This window comes from Spermophilus citellus (assembly GCF_964194105.1).
Source record: "Spermophilus citellus genome assembly, chromosome: 6".
Taxonomy (NCBI): domain Eukaryota; kingdom Metazoa; phylum Chordata; class Mammalia; order Rodentia; family Sciuridae; genus Spermophilus; species Spermophilus citellus.
In genome coordinates, this window is record NC_138187.1 from 23113654 (window position 1) to 23126133 (window position 12480).

Below are 12480 nucleotides of genomic sequence, written 5' to 3' on the forward strand. Positions count from 1 at the left end.
TCGACCACTGAGCCACATCCCAGCCCTATTTTGTATTTTATTTAGAGACAAGGTCTCACTGAGTTGCTTAGCATCTTACTGTTGCTGAGGCTCGCTTTGAACTTGAGATCCTCCTGCCTCAGCCTCCCAAGCCATGGGGATTACAGGTGTGTGCCACCACGCCTGGCTAGGTCATTTAGATGATTCGATGCAGATGAGATTTTGGACTTCAACTGATGCTGCAATGGGCTAAGACTGGGGACCTTGTGTGAGAAACATACCTGTTAAAGCCTGAAGAAGGGACCAGGAGACAGACAGGTATGGCAAAAAGCAAAGCTTTAATGACAGTTGGTCTTGCAAGATCAGGTGCCCCTGGCAGTCAGGGACCCCAAAGAAATCCACACCACAATCCCTAGAACCTGTTAATCTGGTACCTTAAATGATAAAAGGAACTTGTAAATATGACTAGGGTCTTGAGATTGTGTTCACTACCTAATTGGATCCAGTGTGATCACAAGGGTCCTTGTAAGAGGGAGGCAGAAGGGTCAGAAGGAGCTGTGCCAATGAAAGCAGAGAGATCTGCTAGACTGGGAGATGGAGGAAGAGGCCACAAGCCAAGACACACATGGCCTCTAAAGACTGGCAATGGCAAGGAGTGGATTCTCTTCTAAAACCTGGGAAGGAGGCCTGGCCCTGTTGACACTTGATTTCATCTTAATGAGACCCATTTCAGACTCCACTCATGTTGTTTTGTGCCCACAGGTTTGTGGTATTTGTTACAGCAGCAACAGGAAACTGATACAGGGTCACACTAAGTTTGGGTGTATTTAGATGCCAAGGTTGACTATGTTCTTTTGGTATGTGTGTAGTGCTGGGGATTGAACCCAGGGCCTTGTGATTGCGAGGCAAGCACCCTACCAACTGAGCTATGTCCCCATCCCCCAGATGCTGAGGTTGAAAACAAAAAAGTAGAGAAGTGGAAAAGATCAGGTAGCAGACCAGGATAGGCAGGTGTGAAGAAGTGCGTCAGGCACAGCAGCCCCTGGAGGAGGGTATGACACCCTGTCTCCACCCGTTACCCTGCCCTCTGGTGAGGTCAGGTCTCAGGAGGCCAGGCTGCTGTGTCAAGGCTCTGGGAGACAGATCCTAATTGGTCAGGGAGGAACTTTAAACAGGGTCATCTAAGAAGATCCCCCACTTAGACCGCACGGTGCCCCCCAAGGAGGCAGACAGGCTCCCGCAGTCTCCCCACCTGCTCTGTTCTGGTTCTCATCTGCAGGGCTGGGCCCCGTGTGTGCAGGTGAGCGCTCAGTGTGTGCAGTGAGTGCCCCGTGTGTGTAGTGAGGACCTCATGTGTGCAGGTGAGCGCCTTGTATTGCAGGTGAGCACCCCGTGGGTGCAGGTGAGCACCCCGTGTGTGCAGTGAGTGCCTCCTGCAGCTGCGGGCAAAGCATCACTACCTGTTGATGGGTATCTACGGGCCTCCTTCCTCCCTGGACTGGCTCTAGGCACCTTCTGGATGGGTGCTGTGACTTTCATGCAGCAGGAGGTACCCAGGAGTTTGTTAAGAGCAGGTTCCAAGTCAGGGCAAGACTGGTGACCATTCCAGTGACCGTGATTCTCAGGCTCTGAGCACACACTGGAGTCCCCCAGAGAACTTGGTGAAACAGACTCAGTCTCTGTTTTTAGGTCTGACTGAAATCTGGGTCTCCAGCTAGTTTCCAGACCATTCCCTTGGAAGATCTGTCTGTGGCTGCAGCTTCCCCTCCATCCTGGGCTTGGGGGCATGTCCCCACTGCTGGAGCTCTGGTTCCTTAGTATACAGAAACCTCTTCATTTCTCCCAGAACCACTATTCATTCTCCCTTGGGTTTTCCTTGCTTTTCTTTGTCATTAATAAAATGTAAACTTCAGACATTTCTTATCAGGGTTTGGGGCTGTCTGTGTAGAAGACATCTCCTGTCTGGGCTCTTTGGAACACTTCCTAAGTGCCAGAGCCCTGGCAGGTTGGTGTGGCTGTCCCCACGTGTCTGCAGGAGGGATGCCACCTCTCTGAGGCCCTCGCCTCACATCCAGGGGAGATTTCCTGGCATATCCTCTTGAGGGTGGAGGAGGCACCATCTCCACCTGTGTGTGAAGTTGGCCCCATGCCTGACATCACACACCGCCAAGTATGCCATGCCCCTCATGAGGGCACGGTTACTCCTGAAGCCCTGGCATAGACTGCTGCCCAAGGGACACCTGTCATGGTGCCTGAATGTCCAGGGAAGGGTGCATTAAACAGGAGAGAAGGAAAGCAGGGCGTCCAGAGGATACTGGGAAGGAGGGCACATGCCATGCCCACCAGGGGCCATCTTGGCACTGCTGAGGACACCCAGGTAAGAGGTCACCATCCTCTCCACTTCCTTGGGGGCCCCCACCAGCTGCTCAACAGACCCTGGCAAGTGCGCCATTGAGGGAGACAGGGTCGGCCGAGAACATGCTGCACCCTTCTGGGGCCCGGTTTATTTGGAAGCACGTTGTGGGGAGTCTAGGCCTGCTGTGCCTGCAACAGCGCCCGCACCTGGCCAATCTGCCAGTCGACACTGGCACGTGCAGTGCCACCCAGGGCTGTGTACTGCTCCACGCTGTGTCCATAGTCCCATACGTGGCTCACGTCGCCTGAGAAAAGGGGGCTGGAGGAGGGCAGGAGAAGGGTCAGGGAGTCCAAGCTGCCCTGTGTGGGGTGACCAGGCTCCCTCCCGGGGACAGCAGAGGAAGGCCGTACCTAATGGTCTGCAGCTCCTGCAGGGACAGCTGGTTGAGGGCGACCCCTTTTGTCTCAGCCATGAACACGGCTTTTCCGGAGGCCTCGTGTGCCTGGCGAAATGGCATCTGGGGGGCAGGGCAGGGGTGGCACTGGTGTGAGTTCCCTCCACTGTGCTCTACCCAGTGTGCCTGTCCCCTCCTGACCTCCCTCGTGCACAGCTCAGGGCAAAGCCCTGTCCCATGCCCTCGGCCTAGCTACCTCACACTCACCCCTTTGCGGACCAGGTAGTAGGCCAGGTCAGTGGCCAGCATGTCCGGACTCAGAGCCTGAGCCATGTTCTCACGGTGAATCTGGGGGCGTCAACCAGGCAAGTCATGAGCCCTGGGGACCCTGGAGCCTGGTGCTGCCAGGCCCAGACCCAGGGGCTACTCCCAAACCCTTGATGCCCCCTACTTGGGCAGACTCTCCTGCCCATTTGATCTGCCCTACTCTCTCCTTGCCCGTCTTCTCATAATTCCTGATACTTTTAGGTGAGCCCCCAGAGTTGCCTTTGGGTTTGCAAGAGCCTTCGCCACAGCATGATTTGCAGGTTAATTAAAGGGCGGGGGTCAGTGGTCTGGAGTGGGGCCTGGGGCCACCTTTCTGTCAGGTTCTCAGCTGACACGGATGCAGCTAGTCCCAGGATGAGGCTCTGAGGACCAGTGCTCAAGACACGTGAGTGACTTGGAAATGCAGTGATAAGGGGGTGGGACTGCTTCAGGATAACTGGGGTAGGTACAGACAGCTGAAGCAAGACGGCAGGGTCTACACTGCGGCTGGGCATGGGTACAAAGCCGCTCTGACGTGTTCTGCAACTGTTGCAACCGAAATCTTCCCTGATAAATTATTTAAGAACCCGCCTGGCCAGCAGAAGGGCCCTGGGCCCTGGGCCCTGGACCTGTTTCTCCTCCACTGCAGCAGCTTTTGGCCCTTTGGGATTCCCGAGAAGAGGGCACAGCCCTCTAGTCTTGCAGCCCACCTAGCCTGCTCCCAGTCATCCCCAGGCATGCCCACCCCAGATGGAGGGAGAACAGCAGATGGGCAGGGGAGGCCAGTCTTGCCTGCAGTGTAGAGATGACACCAGTGGCCACCTGGAGGACGGCGCTCATGGTGTCTGACACTTCAAACACAGCTTCCTTGTCCTCCTGGGGGGTCCGTAGCAGCAGGTGAGGGCCCTGAAGCTCTGTCCCACTCCTCCCACTGGGACCACTGAGCACCTCTCACCCCCTCACCAAGGAATAACACAGCCCCAAGGCAGCCACAGGGCTGTGTGTACAGGATGAGGAGCAGCAGTCACCCAGTGACCTGCCTGGGTGTGCCCGGCCCTGAGGCCTGGCGTGTGGTGTGGGGGCAGATGGCCCTCGCCCCTCCCCGACCTCAGACCTGTAAGTCCTTGTTGTAGGTGCTTGGAAGTCCCTTGAGGGTCATCAGGAGCCCAGCACACTGCAGGAGAAGGAGGCTCAGTTGATGGGACCCGGGTGCCCTCGGGACCCGCCGGGTTGGCCCGGAGATCTTGCCCCCCCTGCCCTGCTCACCCGCCCAAAAACACGCCCCGCCTTGCTCCGGATCAGCTCCAGGCTGTCTGGGTTTTTCTTCTGGGGCATCAGGCTGCTTCCAGTGCTGGGGACAGAGATGCTGGGATTGATGGGGCTGCCCTGCCCTGGGTGGCCCTGCAGGCCCAGCGGCTCGCTGTCCAGATATTGCGACGGGGAGGTAGGAGGAAGGAAGCCATGGCAGTGGGACAGGCCGGGTGGCCACCTGGACTCACCTGTAGGCATCCGAGAGCTGCACAAAGCCGAACTCCTTGGTGCCGTAGAGGATGAGGTCCTCGGCCATCCTGCTGAGGTGGGTCGTGCATAGCGAAGCCCAGAACAGGAACTCAGCTTGGGGGGAGACAGCAGGTGCTCGGTCAGCAGGCCCTCCTGGTTCCCCACCCGGCCTAGAGCTGAGCCAGGTGGATCCAGGGGTGGAGAACCCAGGAGGACCCAGGGTGGGTCACAAACATGGGGCACTATGCAAGGACTGGTCCTGCAGATGAGTGGGTGGCACCCAGGACTCACCCACAAAGTCTCGCTCACTGGTGGCATCCATGCTATTGAGAGTGATGGCCCCGAAGTTCAGTTCTGGAGGTGGGGAGGAAATGGGGCTGGGCTGGAGGGCAGAAAGCGTCCTCTTCACCCTGGACCAGGATGCCCACACGACCCCGACTCCCCTCGGGAACAAGGATCAGAGGAGGGGATGGGATCTCTGCAGAGGCCCAGGCAGCAACCCTGAGTGTGCCCAGCACCTGGTCACCTCGGTCACCTCCGAGCCTGCAGGTAATCATGTGGGGGGGTCACCTGGCAGGTGCTGAGAGTGACTCTCCCCAGGGAAGACAGGCAGGGCTCCTCACCTGCTCGGAGCAGCTCCCGGTCCAAACCCAGAGGATTGCCTGCAATGGCCCCACTGTGGGGACAGGGGGTTCATAGTGACCAGGGCTCCTGGCAGGCAGGCCCTGGCGCATCTACATGTACCCACCGAACCAAGCCTTAGTTGCCAGGGCCCATCCCTTCCCTGGCCCAGCCCTGGGTGCCAGAACACTTGTCTCCACGCAGGGGAAATGGCAGGTTGCGGTGGCCAGCTGGGCTCTCCAGGAGCTTCCCTGGAAAGCTTGGGCCCTGCTTAGACATGTTCTCTGGCTGAGTCGGCCCCATGTTGGAAGAGCTGGGGGTTGGTGTACAGTCCTCATCCTCTCCTCCTGGCCAGTCGCCTGGCTTCCTGGCTGGCTCTGTGCTTCCTGCTTCTCCTCTTCAATCCCCAAGGGCCATGCTGACTGGCCAGCAGTGCCCACAACCCCTCCAGGCCCACAAGGCGCTGAGCCCCACTCACCTCCCTAGGGGCAGGACATTGACCCGCTTCTTCACCTGCAGCAGCCTCTCGGAGTCTCGGGTCAGCGCCACGGCGTGGCTGTGGGAGGCAGGCTGCGGGGTCAGGGCAGCAGGGCCTCCCCTCCCACACGACCCTCACGGTGCTCCTGTGCCACAGCTGCTCACCTCAGGATCCAGTGGCTCCAGCGGATAGGCTGAGCCCTCTGCAGGTGCGTGTACCCTGGGAAGAGGACGTCCCGCTCACTGTGGGGGAGGAGGAGCAGGTGCTAAGAGACAAGTCAGAGGACACTATAGGCCTGGGCACAAATAGGTCTTCTGGGCAAAGCAGAGGTGTGACTGTGTGGTCCAAGGACTAGGCCAGGGCCATGGTCAGGGACAAGGTCACTCCGGGACCAAGGGTGGATTAGGCCCTTAGCCTGGCAGCTCTGAGCAGGAGCCAGAGCAGGGGAGGAGACCATGGGGGGTACCACCTCGAGGTGCGAGGCCTGTTTTTAAACAGGAGAGATGCTTTGAAGGACCCCAGAGACAACAGGGCACTTTGAAGAAGTGAGGCAGAGGCACAGGGGCTTCGGAGATGATTCTGATTGGTTGTTTTGTTTAAATGAGTAGCTACACTGAGACAGACTCCACATGGGATCTGCCCGTCATGCAGTTCTGTGTATAACCATCTCTGCAATCGGTTTTAGGATATTTTCGTCACTCCATAAAATCTCCTGTGCTCATTAGCACCCACTCCCTGCTCTTCCCAGCAGCAGGGGTGGGGTCGGGTGACGGGGGGGGGGGGGGGGGGGGGCGGCACAGTTCTATGCCCAGGTGGCTGAGGTCTGTGAAACAGCATCATGGAGAGCTAGGGAAGAGGGGGGGTCAGCCTGTTTGACCAAGGTCAGTCCCACCACACTGGGACTTCCCAGCAGCCCCTGGCCAGGTCTGCAAGAGGCAAAGCTGGTTCCAAAGGATTCAGGTCAGAGACCCAGGCTTGGGATGAGGCTGGTGGGAGGCATCCTTGGGCTCTGTCCTGTGCCGGCCCTGCTGGGTGGGACACGGGCACTAGCAGGCCGTCAAGCCACTCTGACTTCTCGAGGCTCGGCCAGGTGCTGCCTTGGAGGTCTGGCACTTGCCTTCCAACCCTCCGAGGGCCAGCCTTCCCTGTCTGCTGAGCAAGGGTGGCCTGGGGTGGGGGAGGCAGCCAGATGTCCCTCCTGGTCACTCCACCTTGTTTCAGGACTTCCCCACACCCAAAGCCGGCCTCACTAACTGGTCACCATGGCCACCTGGGTCTGGTGCTCAGGCCATCTGCCTCAGGGAGGGGAGATGCTGGCTGCCCTGACAGTCCCCTCAGCCATCTGGGTGTCCCTGGGGGCAGAAGGGGGACTCACGCCTCTGCACGATCCACCATGGTTCTGATGAGCTCCCAGAGGAGGGCACAGAGCTTCGAGCAGGTCTGTCGCATCCACAGCCTGAGGTCTGTGACCACCTGGGGAAGAGGAAGAGGCACTCAGGGAGGAGATTGCTGCCCCCCAAGGGGACCAAGGCACTGCCAGCTGACTGCCACTTGGGCTCCCAGGGAGGAGGAGCTGGTGGCACCTGGTCGTTCCGGCTCCGTCCCGTGTGCAGCTTCCCTGCAGTCTCACCGATGAGCTCCTGGGGTGAAGAGAGGCACAGGGTCAGGTACTGCCTGCTCACAGCCCCCAGGGTCAACCCAGGCCTGCAGGGATCCTTGCAGGACCTGTGGCTCTCCCTCCCTGCCCCAGGGCCCCCGGAGTGCCCGTGGTTTCGCCATCTCTACCAAGGCCTCCCCAACAGAGGTCTGCCAACGAGGAAGAACAGAATGACATGAGTGGCTGGGCCAGGTGGAGGGGGACCGTGAGGCGGGGAGAGTCATACCTTCAGGCGGCGCTCATTGGCTGTGTGGATGTCTTCGTCATTCGGGTTTAGCTTGAAGGTGCCCTGGGCCCACTCTTCAGCCACCTGCAGTGGGTGACAGCAACCCGGGCCCCTGTCCTGGTTTCTTCCCTCCCCGATGGCTGTCTTTGCACAGAAGTTAAGTCCTAGCACAGGAGTCCTAGCCCTAAGGGTGCTCCTCACACTTATACATCTCTGCCATAGGCCATGGGGCATATGGGGACCACTGAAAGATGAGGAGCAGACACAGCACATGGCCACATAGCAGCTCTCTAACCAGACAATCACTCCACAGGGAAGCCACAGGCTCAGCACGCTGTAAGTTGTGCTCAGGAATTGGTGGGATCCCAGGGTCGCAGGGAAGGGGTCTGGTGCAGCTTGGGACATGGGAGTACCTTGTCCAGGCCATGCAGTATCTGGTCCATCTCGGCCTTGGTGAGCAGCCCTGCCTTCTCCAGGCCTCGGCTGTAGGCCTTGCTGCCCTGTACATCCACCTCCCACAGATGCCGGTCATAGGCGATGGACGAGTTGAACTTCTCCATGATGGGGTCCACTGCACCCACGAACCGGCCACCCCATAGCTTCCCGCTCTACCAGGACAGCAGGAACAATCAGTCACCCCCCTACCTGAATAGTGCCTCTCAAAAAAGGGCCCCAAGGGAACTTGCTGATGGGGGCAGTGAGCAGGATTGTTCTCCTTGGACAGACAGGGAAACTGAAATTCAAAGGATGAGGGACTTGCCCAGAGCTCTCGGGAAGGAGCGTGGGAATGTGGCTGGATATGGAAGACATGAATGTGTCCTACTGCATGGTGGCATCCCCAGGACCAACAGAAATCCTGGTCCTTCCTTACCATGGACTAAGGTGAGAAGTCACCTGTTGGAACCTGAGTTTCACCAAAGATAATGACATGTATATAAATATTGGTGAGCATACACTGCTTTCTCTCTGTGTGCCAGGCACCATGCTAACTGCTTGGCATGTGCTTACGGCAACCCTCTGAGGTAGGCACCACTACTGTCCTCTACAGAGGGGAGCCAGAGGCACAGAGCCATGCAGCTGGCTCCCACCGATGGCCGGGACTGCAGCCCACGCCTTAGCCCCATGCTCCACCAGGATCCCTCTGCTGAGCTGTGGTGTCCTGGACCTTCACAGCAGGGACTCAAGAGGCCTCGGCTTCCTGCACCTCTCTTCCTCATTGCCTGGGGATTTGGAGACCACTGACCCCTCACCATTGCTGTCTTTCTAGCAGGCGAGGACCCGATGAGCTGAGGACAGAGACAGGACAAAATCTGTGTTTTGAACGAGGGCATAGGCCAGGGCAAGGGGCAGAGGGGCAGAGGGGAGGGGCTGTGGAACACCTGGGAGCAGCCTGAGCGCCAAGTGCCCAGGACCAGGAGGGAACATGCTGGCTATTTCACCTGCATCATGAAGGGGAAGCGTGTCTACAAGGGGCCAGTGAACAAATGTCCTCCTCCGCCCCCTGCAGTGCCCTGCCTCTGTGAACCACTGACCTTGGGAACACTACACACCCTCTCTGACCCTCAGGGCTGCTTCTTTGAAAGCAGGAGTAATAACAGCACCTGATAGTCTTGCTGTGAACACCCAATCGGATATATGTGCCACACACTGGCACAGTATAACACCGGTGCTAGAGAGGGCTCAGTCAGTGCTCTCATTACTGGGGAGTAGCCAGGGATCCTGGGGCTGCAATGTGCACCTCAGGGGCTGGCAATGCTCTGGTCCCAGGCTGTGAGCTGATCCGACAGTGCCCAGCGGGGCTCTGCCCTGTAGAGGCAGCCTCCATCCCCACCAGCCTTGTGAGCAGGGCTGACCCTTCAGCTGCCCCACTAAGATGATCTTCAGCAAAGCACCCTATGGGGCCGTGGGCCTGACCACAGGGGACACAGGGCCAGAGCCAGCTAGTCAGAATCCAAGCCAGCCAGAAGCCTGCTGGGGAGGAGGCTCAGCAGACTGGCACCGCCTCCCTTGGCAGGCTTCAGGGCCTCATTGCCTGAGTTGTTAGTAATAACTACAACTGTAACAAGCAGAGCTGCAGCCAAACCAATTAGCACCATCCCACAAGATGGCCTGGGGCAAGCTGAGGCCACCTGGAGGCTGGTCAGAAGGCAGACCACTGTACTTTGGGACTAAGCTCACATCCCATTGGCAGGCGTTTAAAAGGATGGCAGGAGGAGGTCAGAGTGAGGTGCCTCCAACTGGTCACTGAGGAGAGGGTAGGCCCATCATGGTAGGAGAGGGCACTGCCCCCAGCCAGGAGACAGCTGGTCCAGGATGAACTCTGGGGGCAAAGGGCAGGGTTGAATGAGCAACAGCCAACTTGCAGTGCACAGGGAACATCATGTCGTCCTGTTAGCCACCATTAATTGAGTACCTATTTTAGTGCCCTGGAGGAGGGATTCCAAGAGCTGTTACACCCTGCTTTGAGGTGGGCACTGTTACCCCTGCTTTACAAGTGCGGAAGGATATTTAGAGAGCTCAAGTGACTCTGGTACAGAAACCGAGTCTGTTTGGCTCCAAAGTCCAGGCCCTCCACCACAATCCAGACACTAGCAGGGCAGACATTCTTAACCTGTTTTTTCTGATGAACTGAGAGAGAGGAAGTGACTCGCCCGCTAATGAGGGCCAGAGGGACTGGAACCCAGACAGCTGCTTCTCAGGCCTCGAGTTCCCTTCATCAGCTTCAAGCTAATAGCCTCGTTTGCTTGAAGGGTTCAAAGCAATGACCTCATGATCCAGTACCTTAGAGATGAAGGCAGGCACCTGTTATTATCCTAATTTGCTAGATAAATCCACTGCAGCCCAAGGCAGGAGCCTGTGCTTTGGACTCCTGCCATTTAGAGGTCAGGAGGAGACACTGTGAGATAGGCTGAGGTCAGGCACCCCTTGAGACCAGGGAGGGCCACAGTGAGGCTCCTACCTACTGGCTCTTCCCACAGGCCAGAAGTGGACAGCAAGGACACTTTCTGGCTGCTACCTTTTCTATATACAGGGACAGCTTCTGTGGCAGGAGAGGGGTACTGTGTAGGGTGGGGACTGGCAAGAGGACATTGGGAAGAAGGAATGAAGAGGTGAGAGAGCTGCATGTGTGGATGGCACCTTTCTGGATGGTAGCAACACTGTCAGGTCAGGGCAGGGCCAGCCAACCCCCAGTCGTCGGAGGGCTTTCCACTGGGGTCATCTAGGCACAAGGTGGGGAGTGGGAAGACAGTGATGGGAACACTAGTGAGCACTGGCAAAGGTCTCTGCCGGGCTTTGGCCAATGTGCCCAGTGGTGCTGGCCTCCTGGCAGGTGGTCCACCGCAGGTGTGACAGGAGAGGTTCCTGCGCGCAGGTGGCAGCTGGGGCTGGCAGGCCCGGAGACCAGAACCCCCAAGGTCTCACTCACCTCTGATGCCATGCTGGGCGGTTCCGCGTGCTTCAGGCGCGTGGGTCCTCCGGTCTGGAAGACAAGACCGGACTGGCGACTTCGGCCACAAGGTCCTGGGGGCGGAGCCGCGCAGAGCCCGGCAGCGCTGGCGGAGCGCAGAACCGGGAGGCGGACGCTGGCAGCCCGGCGCCCCCGCTCGCGCCCGGTCCCCTATCTCCGGTCCCGCCCTGCCGCCCGCCCCGGGTGCCCAACACGCTCACCCCTCTTGGCCGCGCAGTCCCCTCTCCTCCGCCAGCAGCGCTTTTCTGGCCCGGATGGTGTCAGCAAAGCCCCGCCCTGTCCCCGCCTCCAGGGGAGGTCTCACCAATCCGGGGCAGCCGAGAGAGGTGGGCGTCGCCCCAGCAGCCCAATCACGTTCAGGGGCGTGGCCATCCCGGTGGCGGTGGGCAGGGCCTGCTCTGGGAGCCCTGACCCGCGTCCGAGCTGCGCTGGCAGACACGCAGGCATGGCCGATCCGGGTGGGGGTCGACAGTGACAACAGGCTGAGGCCCATGTAGGGTGTGACAACAGGCTGGGGCCCATGTAGGCCACACGTGTGAGGTGAAGTGGCAGGTTTGCCATGCTTTCACTCATTCATTCATTCAGCAAGCACCTCCTGCGCGCCAAAGGTAGACCTGAGAAATGACTCCCGTCCCAAAGAGAGTAGAGAGCCCAGAAACCGTGAGGCAGAGCAAGACCAGGGTGGCTGCAGAGTAGTTCATGAAGGAAGCAGGGTTAAGGATCCAGATGAGGAGGGGGTTGGACTTTCTTGCAAATCCATTAGAAACACATCAAAGAGTTTCAAACCACATGCTTGGTTGGAATTTCATTTTGTTCAGATCTCCTGAGCTAAATTGTGGAAATCAAATTTTATGAAAATGTAAGTCACAAGTTGGAGAATGGTCTCTTCTTTGGGGGGGGGGGGTACCAGGATTGAGCCCAGAGGTGCTTTACCACTGAGCCACATCCGCAGTCCTTTTGAAAAATATTTTATTTTGAAGACTGGGGTTGTGGCTCAGAGGTAGAGTGCTCACCTACCATGCGTGAGGCACTGGATTCAATCCTCAACACCACATTAAAAAAATAAATAAATAAAGATATTGTGTCCACCTATAACTAAAAAATAAATATTAAAAAAAGATTTTATTTTGAAACAAGGTCTCATTAGGTTGCTGAGGCTGGCATTGATTGAACTTGGGATCCTCCTGCCTCAGCCTCCTGAGCTGCTGGGATTACAGGTATGCACCACTCTGACCGGCTCAGTAGCCTCATTTTTAATATTAAATCATATGGATCTCCAATAATGCAATGGTGTGCTCCTTTAAAACAAATTTCACCCCAAAGGTATACACAATAGAGTGCAAAAAGCCCTCACTTAAAGCAGAGGTAAGTTATTTGTCAAGATCTCTGAGCTTTGCAACTGCATGCAAAGCCCTCTTTTAAAATTATGTTTTTGACTTTATTAAAGTTTTCTTTAAAAATAAAAAGAAATACAGGGTTAGGGTTAGGGTTAGA

General features: G+C 57.5%; 1 protein-coding gene across 2 annotated transcripts; it reads right to left on the reverse strand.

Annotated features, from left to right (window-relative positions):
- Positions 1–2454: 2454 nt before the first annotated feature.
- On the reverse strand, positions 2455–11273 carry ASL (argininosuccinate lyase). 2 transcript variants are annotated; one of them, XM_081300162.1, is made up of 17 exons: positions 11187–11273; positions 10945–10998; positions 7931–8125; positions 7518–7601; positions 7218–7274; positions 7010–7107; positions 5799–5876; positions 5635–5712; positions 5159–5211; positions 4827–4889; positions 4535–4649; positions 4302–4386; positions 4150–4209; positions 3828–3911; positions 2997–3077; positions 2746–2852; positions 2455–2653 (listed from the first exon to the last, which is right to left on the reverse strand). In XM_081300162.1, exons 2-17 carry the CDS (start codon positions 10954–10956, stop codon positions 2509–2511), a joined length of 1395 nt encoding a protein of 464 aa, XP_081156288.1. In that variant the 5' UTR covers positions 10957–10998; positions 11187–11273; the 3' UTR covers positions 2455–2508. The 2 variants fall into 2 exon arrangements, with proteins under 2 accessions (XP_081156288.1, XP_081156287.1); XM_081300161.1 differs by lacking the exon at positions 11187–11273 and having other exon boundaries at positions 10945–11176.
- Between the last annotated feature and the right edge of the window lie 1207 nt (positions 11274–12480).

Bases quoted from the DNA above. Each gene is read 5' to 3' on its own strand.
- ASL (XM_081300162.1), bottom strand. The intron at 7,108-7,217 runs GTGCCACCAGCT...CCTCTTCCCCAG, and splicing joins GACGGAGCCGGAACGACCAG to GTGGTCACAGACCTCAGGCT. The intron at 3,912-4,149 runs GTCTGAGGTCGG...CGGACCCCCCAG, and splicing joins CCTACAACAAGGACTTACAG to GAGGACAAGGAAGCTGTGTT.